We start from the raw sequence: 14,262 nt of genomic DNA on the forward strand, positions 1-14,262 counted from the left end.
TATATATAAGTTGCATATAAGATTTTATACCTCCTGAAAATAGTTTATAAGTAATGGTAAATGAATGGTTCTGCAATTCAAGTAATGTCAAATAAATTGTTATGTAGTTCACCAACATTTTCAAGTGAGTTTGCTTTAATTTCCTTTAATTTCCTTTAACTTTTCAATTTACAACTGAACCCTCAGTTGTCAGTCAGTTGAGGATGTGGTGGGATTTCACTGTCAATCTAATTAAAATAATGTTAAAAATAATTTTATAATTGTTCCATTTCCAGTTTAGTTCCACATACAATTTTATCCAGACACGAATCTATATACAAATAATACAAATGCAAATCTCTGTAGTTGTTGCACTCAGCTGAGAGAGACCTCTAGTTGGTTTATGATGTCATTGGCAGCACCGTTGTGAAGATTGCGATCATTCTAAAACACAGTTCATCCTTCCAAAGTTTTCATCTTGTCACTTTAGCATTGATCTACACAGAAATTGCACACAGGAAATTGGACCCGACTGCAACAAGAACGATACCATTTCAATACAAACAAACTATGGACTACAAAGGTAAGCTTATCTTAAAAACTATCACACAAGCTTCACTGCACAGAATGAAAGAACACAGAAGGAAATCATCGAAACTCAGTTTTGCCATCTGTTCCAAAAGCTAGACTTCACTGCCTATCAATTTAAGCATAATTCCTCATCAGTCTGCAGTGTATCATCATTCAATTTCACAGAAATACCATAAAATTGATAACTTTTTATTGCCTTTAATCACTATTTTGACTGGCATTTTTTGTAGTATATTAAAGCAAGTGACAAAAAGATTGGAGAGGGAGTGCATTACATGCAGTGTAGATTGACTCAAGCTCAGTACATTTTATACTTAGTCTGCTGTCTCACAATAAGCCCTATGAAAAAAATTCAAATATATGTATATCATTTCTCCCATGTGTTTTCTTGCTGTTACCCACTAGATGGTTCTACTATGAACCTCTACAAGAGCCGCCCACCTGCTTCTCTCTGCCTGGTCTCTGAAGAGCAAGCTGATAAGCACAGACTCTCTCCTGAGGAAATTGACTATCTAGGCTACATGAACTGCCACAGTGCTCCTTGGAGCCCGCATTTCTATGAATGCCTCCTGACAGTGGATAAATACCCTGGATTTATACAGTATCCCATCAAGTCGTCCACAGGAAAAAAGGAGAAGCTTACGGACAGCAAAGCGACTCCAGACCGCAGCCACCGGCCTCGTCACAACAACGAGACCGGGTTTTGCTGTGCGACTATGAATGAGCAGACAAGCCTTCATGCCAAGCTGTTTGCGTCAAATCGTCTGCGCTGGGTAGACAATGGATTTGGAGGAAATGATTTTGAGGATGGGACTAATGAGGTGACCTATCCTGAACAAGCTCACATCTCCTCTGCAGATCTATGCTACTCCAATCAGGGATACAACCCTGGAGATGCGTCAAGCTGCACACAATCAAAACAGTACAGTCCACTGCAGGTCTGTCCCGACGTCAGAGCTGTGTATTCAGCCATCACCGATGCCTACAACCTGCCATCCCGCAAGCCAGAGGCCACATCGACATTTCAGAATGGTGATAATGGCAACGGCCGCCCCAGAAGGCAGCGGAAGAGACGTGCCTGTAGCCTGCCAACCAGCACCAAACGCAGCCACGAAGTAGACCTGAGCTTGGAGAGTGAGGAAAACCGAAGCTGCCAAAGGAAGTGTCTGAGTGCTGGAATGGAAAGGACTGAAGAAGGCGCCAGGGCGACTTCTTCAAACCAGCATGGAAGCTGGAGAGCAATGTCTTCAAACATCAAGAGAAAAGCCCAGAAATAATTTCCTCGACCACTGGTGCTCTGAGAGGAAGCCAAAACAACAGCTAATGGGCGTCTCTCTCTCTCTACAAAAAGACTACTATTTTTTTCTTACTTTTTATTCTTCTTGCCTTTTCTTATACTTTTTTGCATGACATATAATAAAAAAAATGATATGTATCTAGTATTGTTGGTGATGTGCTATAGCCACTGTCAGAAATGTTAGTGTTTTCTAATGGTTTGATTAATTATTTGAATGCTGGAATGTCTGCACAGAAAGCACTCTAAATGACAGTTATTCAAGTAGTGATGGGTTAGTAAGCTGAATTTAGACACCAGTGAAATAAATTTCACATTTTGTATTACTGCACTGAATTACATTGAATCTGCAAACTTGATACTCTGGTAACATTGGAGCATTTCAAGTATTTGCAGTGCAAAGTTGTTGTTTTGTTTCTGTTTAAATATATTTTCTCACTTTTTTTTAGAATTTGGCAATGTTGTAAATGAGGTTCCTACCCTCAACATGTTCTGAGATTTAAATAAAGGTTATAGGCTAACAATAATAATAATAAAAAAAATAATAATAATAATACTCATTTATACACACACATTTAAACCCACACTATTCCATAAAGTCTAAGCCCATCTTATAGTTAAAAAAGTGGGGGATTTAGAGAAGCCTCCACCCTGCTATTTTTCAAAGGATGCAACTGTCAGTTGGTTTGGCTCTATGATCCACTTTTCTGTTCTATGTAGGTTTATCCACCTTAAGCCCCCAGTTAAACCAGCCAAACTCTAACTGCTTGGGACTGATGACTTGATTGAAAATAATGGATGCCAACTCTTGGATATGGCTGACTGAAGTACACACTTTTGACACTTTTTTTGTTTTCTTTATGTACTTCAAGACCAACATCATTCAATCAAACATTCTTGAGACATGTCTCAAGAATTACGTATTCATGTTTGAGTGAAGACTGAAGCGGCCCCTTAAAGTAAGTGATAGCAAGCCGAGCTGGGATAGCCCGTCCCCTCATCTTACCGTCCACACAGGCGGGTCTGGCTCTCGTAGTTCCAGCGATCTGGCCCTTCTTACAGGCGCAGCGGGCCGTCTGTCTGGCGATGGTCCGCCGTGGTTGGCTGCTGTCCCTGTCCAACGTCACAATCTCACACGTCCCCGCTGCCAGCTGGCCTAGAAATGACATTGCACCGCAGGATACGAGGTCAGAGAGATGAAATCATAAACAGGACAAAATAAACCATTGTACAGTCTCTTCTTTTAAATTTGTTATATTTTATTACACAGATCTCTATGTTTACTTTCTGTTCATGTTTACAATTCCTTTGTTTTTCATAGTGCTTTGTAGCTAAATGGGTAGAGCATGGTGCTAACATTGCCAGGTTTAGGGGACTGGTTCTCACTGGGACAACCCATACTCAAAAAGCATGCATTCATGGTGGTCCATCTAATGTGTTATATTCTGCAACTTGTGTCTATACCAGGACAAATTATTGGTACATGTAAACATAGATGGCAAAGAAATTTGACGCTAATTCTTATTCTGAAGCTTTGTTAAGACAATTAGGACACAATCATATAACACTATAATAAAAAATATAATATAAAAGCATATTAGATCAGCGAAAAAACATTAATGGCCCATTAGGTGGCAGGGTGACAGGCATGGACAAACAGTGTGATCCCATTGTTGACTTTTGTCAACTGACTTGAAACACTATGGAAATGCAATGTGGACACAGTTTTAAAACTCTGCACTATGTGATTTCACATTGTGCAGGAAGAGCTGCGGTAGCCTTAAGGTTTGACGAGGGCTTGTGCCTTGGAGGTCATCGTCAAGGTGCCTTTGAGCAAAGTGGAGCTGGAGTGGAGCTGCTCAGAAGCCAACAGTAAAAGACTGCAGTTTTACTGGGCAGCTCCCAGATGTGAATGTGTGCGACTGCATGTGATAGCATGTGTGAAATCACGAGTTTAAAAAGAAAATAGCTAAGAAATAGAATAGAAAAACCCAGTGTCCCAGGAGCTCATTAGCTTAGTTAAACTCTTCTGCTCAAAGAGAATGTACATGTAAAGGTTGGCTTCTGTTCTGGGATCAAAGAATCATCCCGAGCGATACTGAATATCCCAGACTACCCACAAGCTATTTCCCATTAAGGGCCACCTCTTATCAGCACATCTCTATGAAGGTAATGTACTCATTAGCCATGAATGAAACGCATGAATACTGATGAACTTTGTAATTGCCGCCGAGCCCCCCCACACTCACACATCCTCCATGTATTCAATCAAGTGACCTTTGCCCTTCAGCTGGCCCCTTGCTGCTCACAAATTAACCTCTGTCTGTGTGTGGTGGCCCTCGGGTGCCATCCTGGAGAGGCTTATCAGGGTCTAATTGTGATTGGCAAGAGGATGGAAGTTGTGATTAAATCTGGACTTTAGTCCCGTACACTTGGGTGACTGGCTTAATGAACTGAGCCACGAGGGGTCATGCCCAGGGTAATGGGGATCCATCATGACTCAAGCACACACCGGTACCTGTGGTGGCTATGGAGGGAGAGGATAGGTGTGTGTGTGTGTGTGTGTGTGTGTGTGTGTGTGTGTGTGTGTGTGTGTGTGTGTGTGTGTGTGTGTGTGTGTGCAGTTTCCTACACTACCAGTCAAAAGTTTGGATACACAACATTTTTCTTTATTTTTACTCTTTTCCACATTTTACAACAATAGTAAAGACATCAAAACTATGAAATAACACAAATGGAATTACGCAGTGACCAAAAAAGTTTTTAACAAATCAAAGCTATCTTATATTTTAGATTCTTCAAAGTAGCCGCCCTTTGCCTTGATGGAAAGGCAAAGGCTTTGGAAAGAAATTCATACATAAGCATCAACTTAACTATTTATATTTGTCTGAGAAAATCTTTTGTCTAAGATATTTCAAGCATCTAAGCATAAGCCTTTAGATCAAAATGGCTTTAAGATGATGAAAAACATAGTACATTCAATCAGGCGTGTCCAAACTTTTGACTGGTAGTGTATATTGTTTTTAATGTCTGTGTAACGTGTCTTTCTTCAGTGTAAAATGCTCTTAATAAATTGCGTGTCTGTATGTGTGTCAAGGTACGCATGCATGCCCTTGTTTACCTGCCGCATCTTTTAGGATAAAGAAGCACACAAACTTCAGAAATATGAGCTAGGCTCAACAATAAGGTGTAGAGAGCAAAACTAGGTTGTGTATTTAGGAGTAAACAAACTGGAAGTAGCCAATTAATTCACCCACGGATGTGTGCACAATGTTGATGGGAGCTGTCTTTTTTCCCTCACTCTTGCTCTCTGTCTCTCTCTCATTCCCACACTTGCTGACTTTTAGTCCCAGTCAATGCTATATATGCACTCATGTCTCTCAGTTTTCATTCATCTCTCCCATGTGTCCCTCTATCTAAGAAAGGAACACAGTGCAAGCCATGCTTTACCGATGCATTAGCTGCAAATACAGGTGAAGAGAGAAGATAGAAAAGGCGATTAGAGATGTGTGGTAATGCGTCTTAACGCTGGATGCTCAAAATGCATCCTGTCAACATCATCAAATCTGTCATGTCCTTCGCAGCGGGAGATGAAGAAACAACCCCCCTCTTCCCCCGGTATCCTCCTCCTCCCCCATCCTCCTCTCTTCCTCCTCCTTCCCCTTGCTCTGTTCTCCTTCATGCCTTCTCACTTAACTCCCTCCTCCCTCTTGCTACTCTTCTGTCTTCTCTGGGTGATGCCGGATAATGACTTGTCATGTACGCGCCTGTGTGTATGCGCATCTGTTCATGTGTGTGTGTGCGTTTACTCCCCCTCCCACCGCCCTCCACCCGCCACCACCCACCCTCTCTATAGATCACCTACTCCCTGCCTTCTTCCTGCCTTCTTTCATTGTCAGTTCCTCTCCTTTGAAACTCTTCTCCCATGCAAGGAGCTGGGAAGAAGATTTCCGCTCTCCACGTCTTATGCAATCTCACGGATCACTGTGGCACTGAGGTACCATGTGTCAAGTCAACAAGCTCAAAGACTGCGGCTGACTTGACTCCACAATTCTCTGTTGTTCTGCTTTCCTGAGTCGGTGGAGCTCATTAACTGCCTGCCTTTCATCAAACACGGGACTCACTTTCACTGTCCCACCGTAGCTGTTGTGAAGCTGATTGAATTTCAAGTTCAAGTTGTTGTCTTGTGTTCTGTCTTCTTTGCTGCTGCAGTGACCCAATTTCTATAGTGAATATTAAAGATCCATCTTATTTTATCTCATTAAAAATAAAATTAAATAATTGTGCTCCATCTCTCTGTCTAACTTTGCATACGGTGAAGTTAGATCTTGAAAACAGTAGATTACACTACATAAATAAACAATAAGATACCCACCACGACACACAGTAAACCCATACAGTAGTTCAATGTAGGCGTATGTTAAGGTTAGAATTAAGGAAAATTCTTTACACATTTAAGTTTCATCTAAATGCTTCAGCAGCTGGCACTCATGATGAAGAGTGTCAGGTACTGTAGTTTACTCTGCTACTTCTGCTGTTCAAATATCTTTAACATGTAAATGGTTTAATTGTTCTGCAGCTGCTGCAGTAACACTAGATCACAAGGCACAGGGAAAACCATATTTGATGATACAACTGATAGCTGCACTATCATTCATACTCAAATGAACTGAATTTTGGGCTTGACTTGTTCTTGAACGTACCCTTGTGCTTGAATGCATTATAGACCACTTTGCTACTAATCATAATAATTCAAAAAGCTACAACTAGATGAGTATCAGTATTATGAACCAGAGGAGTGAGTTTATCCAGTCTCTTCTCTCTATTCCACTTCCTTACACGGGCCAATACTTGGAGTCCAGAACTCAAGTATTTGAGGTGATAGAGAAAACAAATTCTATGGAGAAATGCAGAAGAGAAGCAGAATTTTAAACCAGTTGGTTTAAGTTACCAGTATAATAGTTAACTACAGTTCCTCCAAATATTGTGTGAGGGAACTCGAGGACGAGCCGGTCTTACTCCCCCAGTGCCGCGGGGGTTGACTTCATTCCTTCCCTTCTAAAACAAATTGCTCCAAGCGTCCCTGTGGCTCAGCCGTCTAGAGCGCGATGCCGGGGATACCACATGCATCGCCACTCTTAAACAAAACAAAACAAAGCAAATAAATGAAGAAAACTAAATCTCCTAAACAAAACACACTGTTCCTGTTTTTAATGGCCTGGAGAGATCTGCAGAGAAGGGTGGGAACATTTATAGGATTCACAACTCCAGCAAGGGAGTTTGCAGAAAGCACAATTATACATTTGGTCAGAAAAAAATATGTTTAAAACTATTTTTGTTCAGAATTAGCAACAGTATGTATACATATCTGACATTCCATAAGCCATTATTCAAGTTTTACACATTCAAATCCAAAATATCAAGATATAGCCAAATCTCTTCAGTCATCTGGCTAACTGTGTAATCCTGCTTCCTGGAATAGCCCTATGGATAGTGGGATAAATCTAAACCTGGCGGGTGTTCTCAGAAATGAACCCAAAGCTTCTACCAGTAGCGCTATGATTTATCATCACCCTTATCAGCTCCTGTTGTCGAGCAGTTGTCAGCTTGGCCAGCCAAATGGCTGATTAAAATATATGTGTGGCCACCCTAGAGTGAAATGAAAGCTCTGACTGTGGCAGAAGATGGATTCATGTGGCCGAGCATACAGCTTAATACAACGTAATGTTATTGACATGCTCCTATGCTTTATTATTTCTCCGCCCGCTCCCCAGCACATTACAATCGCTCTCCCATACACGGCCATTTGACAAATGTCCAGCGCAGCATACAAGGTAGGAAGACATGATTGATTTTTTCCCTTGTACCTCTTGCCCAGATGTTTGAGAACCATGACAGTATGTTGTTGTTGTTTTTTTCAAGAAGCTCTTTTTCATCCATGTTTTTTTTTATTTTTTTATTCTTGCTTTTGCTTGTCCAGAGACCCAAATAGATCTCAAAGCTGCATCTTACTGTCTCAATCTGCTGAATCAAATGCTTAGATATTTATAATATGTGTGGTTCAGGGTTGAAGGGAGGTATAGGGGGTGTGTTTTCCCTAGAAAATCTGCAGCATGCTGGAGTCATGCTGGCGTCACATACTGTGCTGCACAAGAGAGAAACCACACACAGTTATTTCCAAACTATTTCTGACTGTCACATTCAATGCAACACCAAAATGCATTCTGCCATAACATTTACTGAAGACACTGAAGCATAGTGAAACAAAACAAGTTTCTAATTAGCACACAATTTATAGTAATATTCTCTGTAACCCTTGTGGCAGCACACACAAGATAGATAGTGACACACGAGGGCTCATATCCAAAAAAGCTCCAAAATGTTTGCTGATGGGAAATCAGCACCAACAGCTCGCAGGCCCTAAGCAATAAAATAAATGTTATTCACTATGAATAAGAGCAATACACTTGCGTTCAGTTGATATTGGCTCTGAACCCATTGAATCATGCTGTATCGTTGTATAACAAAGTATCAGAGAGAGCATATACCAACAGAGGGGAGATTTTGTTTTTTGTTTTATTTGGAAATGTCTTACGGCATCAGCAATGCAGATGGTTTTGTCAGTGGGTTAATGGTGGGCAATTCAAAAAAAAGTCAAAGCAATGTAAGGTGAAGAATGTTAAATGCTGAAATCTAACATATTGATTTGTGTATAAAGCAAACAACGTAATCATGGTGTCTCTGAGGAGCCAATTGAGTCCTGTATGTGTGTGTATGTGTTGTGTGTGTGTGTGTGTGTGGCTGTGTGCACACACTATTGCAAGCCAAGGCAATATAAATGATAAGGAAGCCAGCACATGGACATGCTGTCTTACACACGTCAAAAGCACGTATTAGTAGAACCCTTACTAACAAAATCTTTCTTTTCCACATATTCTCCACTTAACCCAGAAACAGTATGGGGCAGCTTGATGTAGTTGGAAAACTAGCACCACATCTGTTCTTTTGGAGAGGGCAGAGTGTGTGTGTGTGTGTGTGTTAGCGTGTGTGTGTGTCTATGTGTGTGTGTATGTATGTATGTGTATGCATGTTAGACATTGCCAGACTAAAATACTATATCACTCCAGCATGCTACAGCTGTTTGGAATGAGAGAGGAGAGTCAGGCGCCAAGACTGCGAGTCTGAAATCCCATTTTGGATCCAAACGCTGCATTAGTAGAACCTTGATGTCTCTCCCCCTACCCCGAGGCCTGGCAGGCTAGTTTTTAAATGAATCCTTTTAACAAGCCTAATCAGAGGCTGGAAGAGCCAACTGAACAGCATGTGGCATAGCGGGAAGAAGAGCGGAGCAGAGAAAAAACACAGCTTTAGGTAAAAGAGCAGTCCGATGATGTAAGGCCCGAATGAAATCTCCAGATCGAACTGCACTAAGTGAGGCAGTGAATACAGTAAGCCAAGGCCACTAACTTAGATGCCAGTTTCAACTTATTTTAAGACTTGAAAAGCCTTGAAGGAAATTTGAAGTCAAGTCCTGTCCTTGATGTTCAGAAGTGTATTACATGATGCGGCAATTCACATGTGATAGGATGAACGGAAACGATGCGTAAAAAATGCGAAGAACAATTGTGGTGACATTACTACTGTATATTATAGTGAAAGCTTGATACACAACGCATGCCATTTCTCATCCTAATTCATTTTGTAGACTTCATTATCAGTTAACACAGCTGTTTCATAATTAGATCACAGGTTTGATCCCCATGATAGCCAGTTTCCATTTCTGCCTTTGACCAAAGCACAACACTGTGTAAATGTTTGACCCTGTGCTCTCTGATCAGCCCTATAGTGCTGACATTCAAACACAAATGTATGACGTTCCTACACAGTGTGTAAAATTGTGACTGAATCGACAACCAGCCACAGATATTGTAGCGTTCCACCGTCTTGTACTGTGCAGTAAATCACTGTTTCACAGAATCACCTTGGACTATTTCCAAACTGCCTTGACTTTACAGTAGACATTAATTTCCCCCCATCGCTGATTGAGTGACCCAAAACTCATCATACGGCCGGCTTTAAAATTATTAGTACTCTGCCCACGCTGCCACAAGTCAGAGAAAGTTCTGGAGACAATTCTCATTGGGAGCACTCTCTCTCATCATGACTAGGGAGAGAGAGAGAGAGAGAGAGAGAGAGAGAGAGAGAGAGAGAGAGAGAGAGAGAGAGAGAGAGAGAGAGAGAGAGAGAGAGAGAGAGAGAGAGAGAGAGAGAGAGAGAGAGAGAGAGAGAGAGAGAGAGAGAGAGAGACGTGGTGTGGCCAATCTATTTTGGGGGAGGCATGCTTGTCTGAGCGCTTCGCTTGCTTTTTGGAGCCACTCCGAGAAGTGATTTGATTTTCCTTTGCTGCCCTTTTCCTTAAAATGCTTGGGCAAGCAGCAGCCACATATGAGCACTAACACACACACACACACACACACACACACATATACACATACACAAGCATAAGCAAATCTCTCTCTCCCACACACACACAATATGTATATAAACACACATAAATGGCCTACTCTCTCTCTCTGTCTCTCTCTCTCTCTCTCTCTCTCTCTCTCACACACACACACACTCACTCACACCCACACACAAACAAACAAGTAAGCATGCACCCGCAATATGTACGTACACACACACACATACACACACACACACACACACACACAGTAGCATGCAGTCCAAAGAGCTTCAGCGCTATTATGTAACTCTACCGACTGTAATTTAATGTACTTTACTGCTCTTTACTGAACTGTTTTATTTATTTATTTATTTTTTGGACTTCTTCTGCAGCCAATAACACCTGTTAGCTAACCAAATGTTGCCATGCAACCACAGCCACAGCTAAACCTATGAAAGCTGTCTGTTTTCTGCTTCCCACACTTTTCACGAAAATAATTCACTTGCTCCCAGCATTCTTTTGCTATTCTCAAAAATGCTTGATTTCCATTGTAAACCACAAGGGAAAGACATACAGTAAGCATAGGGGGAAACACAGCTTCTGTACCTTCACTGCATGTTCTTTACTTTTAAAGACTATGTTATGGGATTTCTGCTTCATTGGATGCATGGTACATCGTGATGGATGGATGGATGTATCATTTTATAGACACAATGGAGAATGACAGGATAGATTAGAGATGAAAGACCTCACCATAACTAAGGCCCCACGATGCCCATCCTGCACTTAGAACACTGGGGCTTTGAGACACATTCTTATTAATGTAATGTATTGCTTTTTTTCTATTGTATTGACTTGTGATTAAAATGAATTCAACTGAGTCCCTATCTAGCATAATAGGCTTTTCATAATGAAGCTAGGCCCCTTTTTTCTGGTGTGACCTTGGGTAAAGCACGCAAAGAATGGTGTTTTCCCATGAGATGCCCTCTTTTCCCCAGCGTTAGTGTTTTAGAATAATGAACTCTGCTTAATAACAGGGTGTTGGCACGAAACAATGAATGATCATCAATTAAAACGGCGGGAGAAAAGGGAAAACAAATGACCCCGGTAACCCTTGGTAACACAGGCGAGCGTGTGTGCGTACACACACACATAACAGTGTCACTTCGCTACTGCAATTAAGCACATTTTGCACCCCCAGAGGATACACCAAAACAGGGCGATGATGATCAGGCAAAGTCCCTTAAATATTGCCATGATTTCACGGGTTAGAGACCCCTGAGTGAATGTGTGAAACTCCCATCATTTCTCTCTCTCAGCACCCTAGGGGAACAGAAGCAAGGTATGTCAAAAACTGAAGCTCCAGGATTGGCTGGGCTGGTGTGTGTGTGCAAGCATATGTGCCAGGGACGGGACGATATATCGAAATTCAATAAATCGCAATACAAAAATGTGACAATACGTATCGTGGGGCAGAAAAATGTATCGCAATATTAGCTACATTTTTTTCTGCTGTAGTAATCAAAAATGAGACGGCTTGCCCATCACAGTTTCTCAATCTCTCCATCGAAATTATATTATGTGCACTTTGTAATGACATTTTTAAATTGTTTGCATTCTAGAAAGCCAATGCAATTGCTAGAAAAATTTTGTTGTGCAGGAATTGTTCAGGAATAATTCTGCACATTCATACTTTGTTCTCACTTAACTTTTATTTATTACATCGTATCGTGGTTGTATTGAATCGTGAACCCAATAGTGAGATAAGCAAATCGTCCCATCCCTAATGTACAGTATGTGCAAGTGTGTGTATGCATGAGTGCTTGCATGCTTGTGTGTGAGCGTGTGTGTAGCTAGCGTATGCATTTGCTCATGTGTCTACGCGTGTATACTTTTGTGTGTTTATGTGTGTGTGGTGTGTGCATACACTTGCTCATGTGTCTGTGCATGTATACTTGCGTGTGTGTGTGTGTGTGAGGGAGTGGCGGGGTGCATGGCTCCTTTCATTGGAGCTTGATCAGCATGCAGGCTGAGGCATGAGGGAGAGCGGTGATTGAATACAGAGGCTGCAGGCCCCGGCGCTGCCTTTAATCTCTCCTCCCTATTCAACTTGGCCTCTGTGCTGCTGCTCTGCCGAGGCTCAGCTGGGGCATAAAGACACACACACATCCCCGTCCCTACGACTGCCAATCCCTCCCAGTCCTTCTATCTGTCTTCTGATCTGTCTATCTTTCTGTTTGTGTCTCCATCTGTCTCTCTTTCCCCCTGTCTGTCTCCGATTGCCCTGTGTCTCTGTTTCATCCGCTCAAGGTCTCCCTGCGTCTCTGTCCCATAGTCTCCCTCAATCCGTCTGTCTCTGTTTCTCTTTCATGTTACGGCCCGCAGCCAAATGTGGCTAAGTTGTTGTCAAACATCAAAGTGAGAAAATAAACCTCACAAAATATGAGAGGGCTGTAGAGAGAGCATCTTAACCCTGCCTTTTGCTCTGGTTCTTTCCCAAACACACTAAGTCAAACAAGCAGGCATGGCGACAATTAACAGACGCGCTCAGCTGTGTCATGCTGGAAAAGACCGAGTCGTAGCACCCAAAAAAACAATACATAAGCAGCTCCGTGCCGGCCTGATTAGCAGCTTACCCAATTACCATCCCGCAAAGCAAGGGTGCCAATCAAAGACAGGCAGACAGTGAGGAAGCAGCAGCCGTCACTTCATTCAGACTTCAAAGTTTGCGCATGTGTTTCTGTGTACGGGTGTCAGTGTGTGTGAGAAAAAGAGCGAGCGAGCGAGAGAGAGAGAGAGAGAGAGAGAGAGAGAGATGATAGACGGAAGGAGAGACAAAGCGAAAGTGAGAGATAGAGGGAAAAAAGATAAAGAGAAAGCAAGAGAGGGAGAAACCGAGTGAGACAGATGAGAGGGACAAAGCGAGGGAGGGGGGGGGGAGGGAGGGAGGGTGACAGAAAGAGTGGGAGGAAGATAAAGAGAGAGAAAAGCAGTGAGAATAACTGTGTGGTCTGTGCCATGACCTCGGTTAGTCAGGCGGATTCCAACCTCCGCTGTGCTGCTGTTCATCAGCCTTCCTAATCCCTCTCTCCTCTCTTCTCTTTTCCTCTCCTGTCTTCTCTCCTCTCCTCTCTTATCTCCTCCTCTCACCCTCTCTCCTCTCCTCTCCTCTCTCCTTCCCCTCTCCACCTCCCCTCCCCTCCCTTCCAATTGAGCTGAATAGAGATGATTCTCTCATGTGAACAAAAGGCCTTCTCCTAATCACTGTAATGACGCCGCTGACAGCTGCCTGACTGACAATGAGACAACTACACAGAGCATGAAGCACACAGCTCATCTCATGTTGGACGATTGTTAAGGGTGACTTTCCATTCATTTGCACGGGCACACACACACGCACACACACACACACACACACACACCGACGTCACGTTCCCTCAGTTGCAACGCGTCACTGACAGACACATTTTTTGGCTCGTTGGAAACTGAAATACCCATACTCAGCAATGCCATCTGATTGAAAGACCTGAGAGGGAGGAAGAGAGAAATTTGTTCCCTTATTTTTTTTTGTTCATTTCAAATGTTCTGCAGATGAATAATTTGGTGTCAGATTGATGGCTGCTGGGGGGAATAGGAGGTGAGGGACGCTAGGCTGTCAGACACAGGGACAAGCTGTCAGACACCAGTCATTTCTCCATAGTCACACAACTGTCTTGCTATAGTTTAATATCTGCAGAAGAGCAGCACTACCCAATACTGGTGTAATAACAAGAAGTATGGCCTAGTGGTTAGAGTGAATGTCCAGTTACTGAAAGGTCACGTTTCATCCGTGCAGCAGCCATATTCCCCGATCTCTTACCTGCTCACTGATTGGAACATGGATGCTCTACCACCATTTTCTGATATTTAATAACCAAATGGTTATTGAGTATTTGATCATGCTTCAAATCCA

The 14,262-nt window shown here is 42.4% G+C and overlaps 1 protein-coding gene across 1 annotated transcript in view; it reads right to left on the bottom strand.

The window, feature by feature from the left end:
- Positions 1–14,262, bottom strand: part of tafa5a (TAFA chemokine like family member 5a) — a 107,773-nt gene that overhangs the window by 37,941 nt on the left and 55,570 nt on the right. Inside the window, exon 2 of the mRNA XM_078282120.1 lies at positions 2,871–3,020. Coding sequence (XP_078138246.1) covers positions 2,871–3,020 — 150 coding nt within the window. The remainder of the gene's footprint in view (positions 1–2,870; positions 3,021–14,262) is intronic.

Source organism: Centroberyx gerrardi, chromosome 24 (assembly GCF_048128805.1).
Source record: "Centroberyx gerrardi isolate f3 chromosome 24, fCenGer3.hap1.cur.20231027, whole genome shotgun sequence".
Lineage (NCBI taxonomy): Eukaryota > Metazoa > Chordata > Actinopteri > Beryciformes > Berycidae > Centroberyx > Centroberyx gerrardi.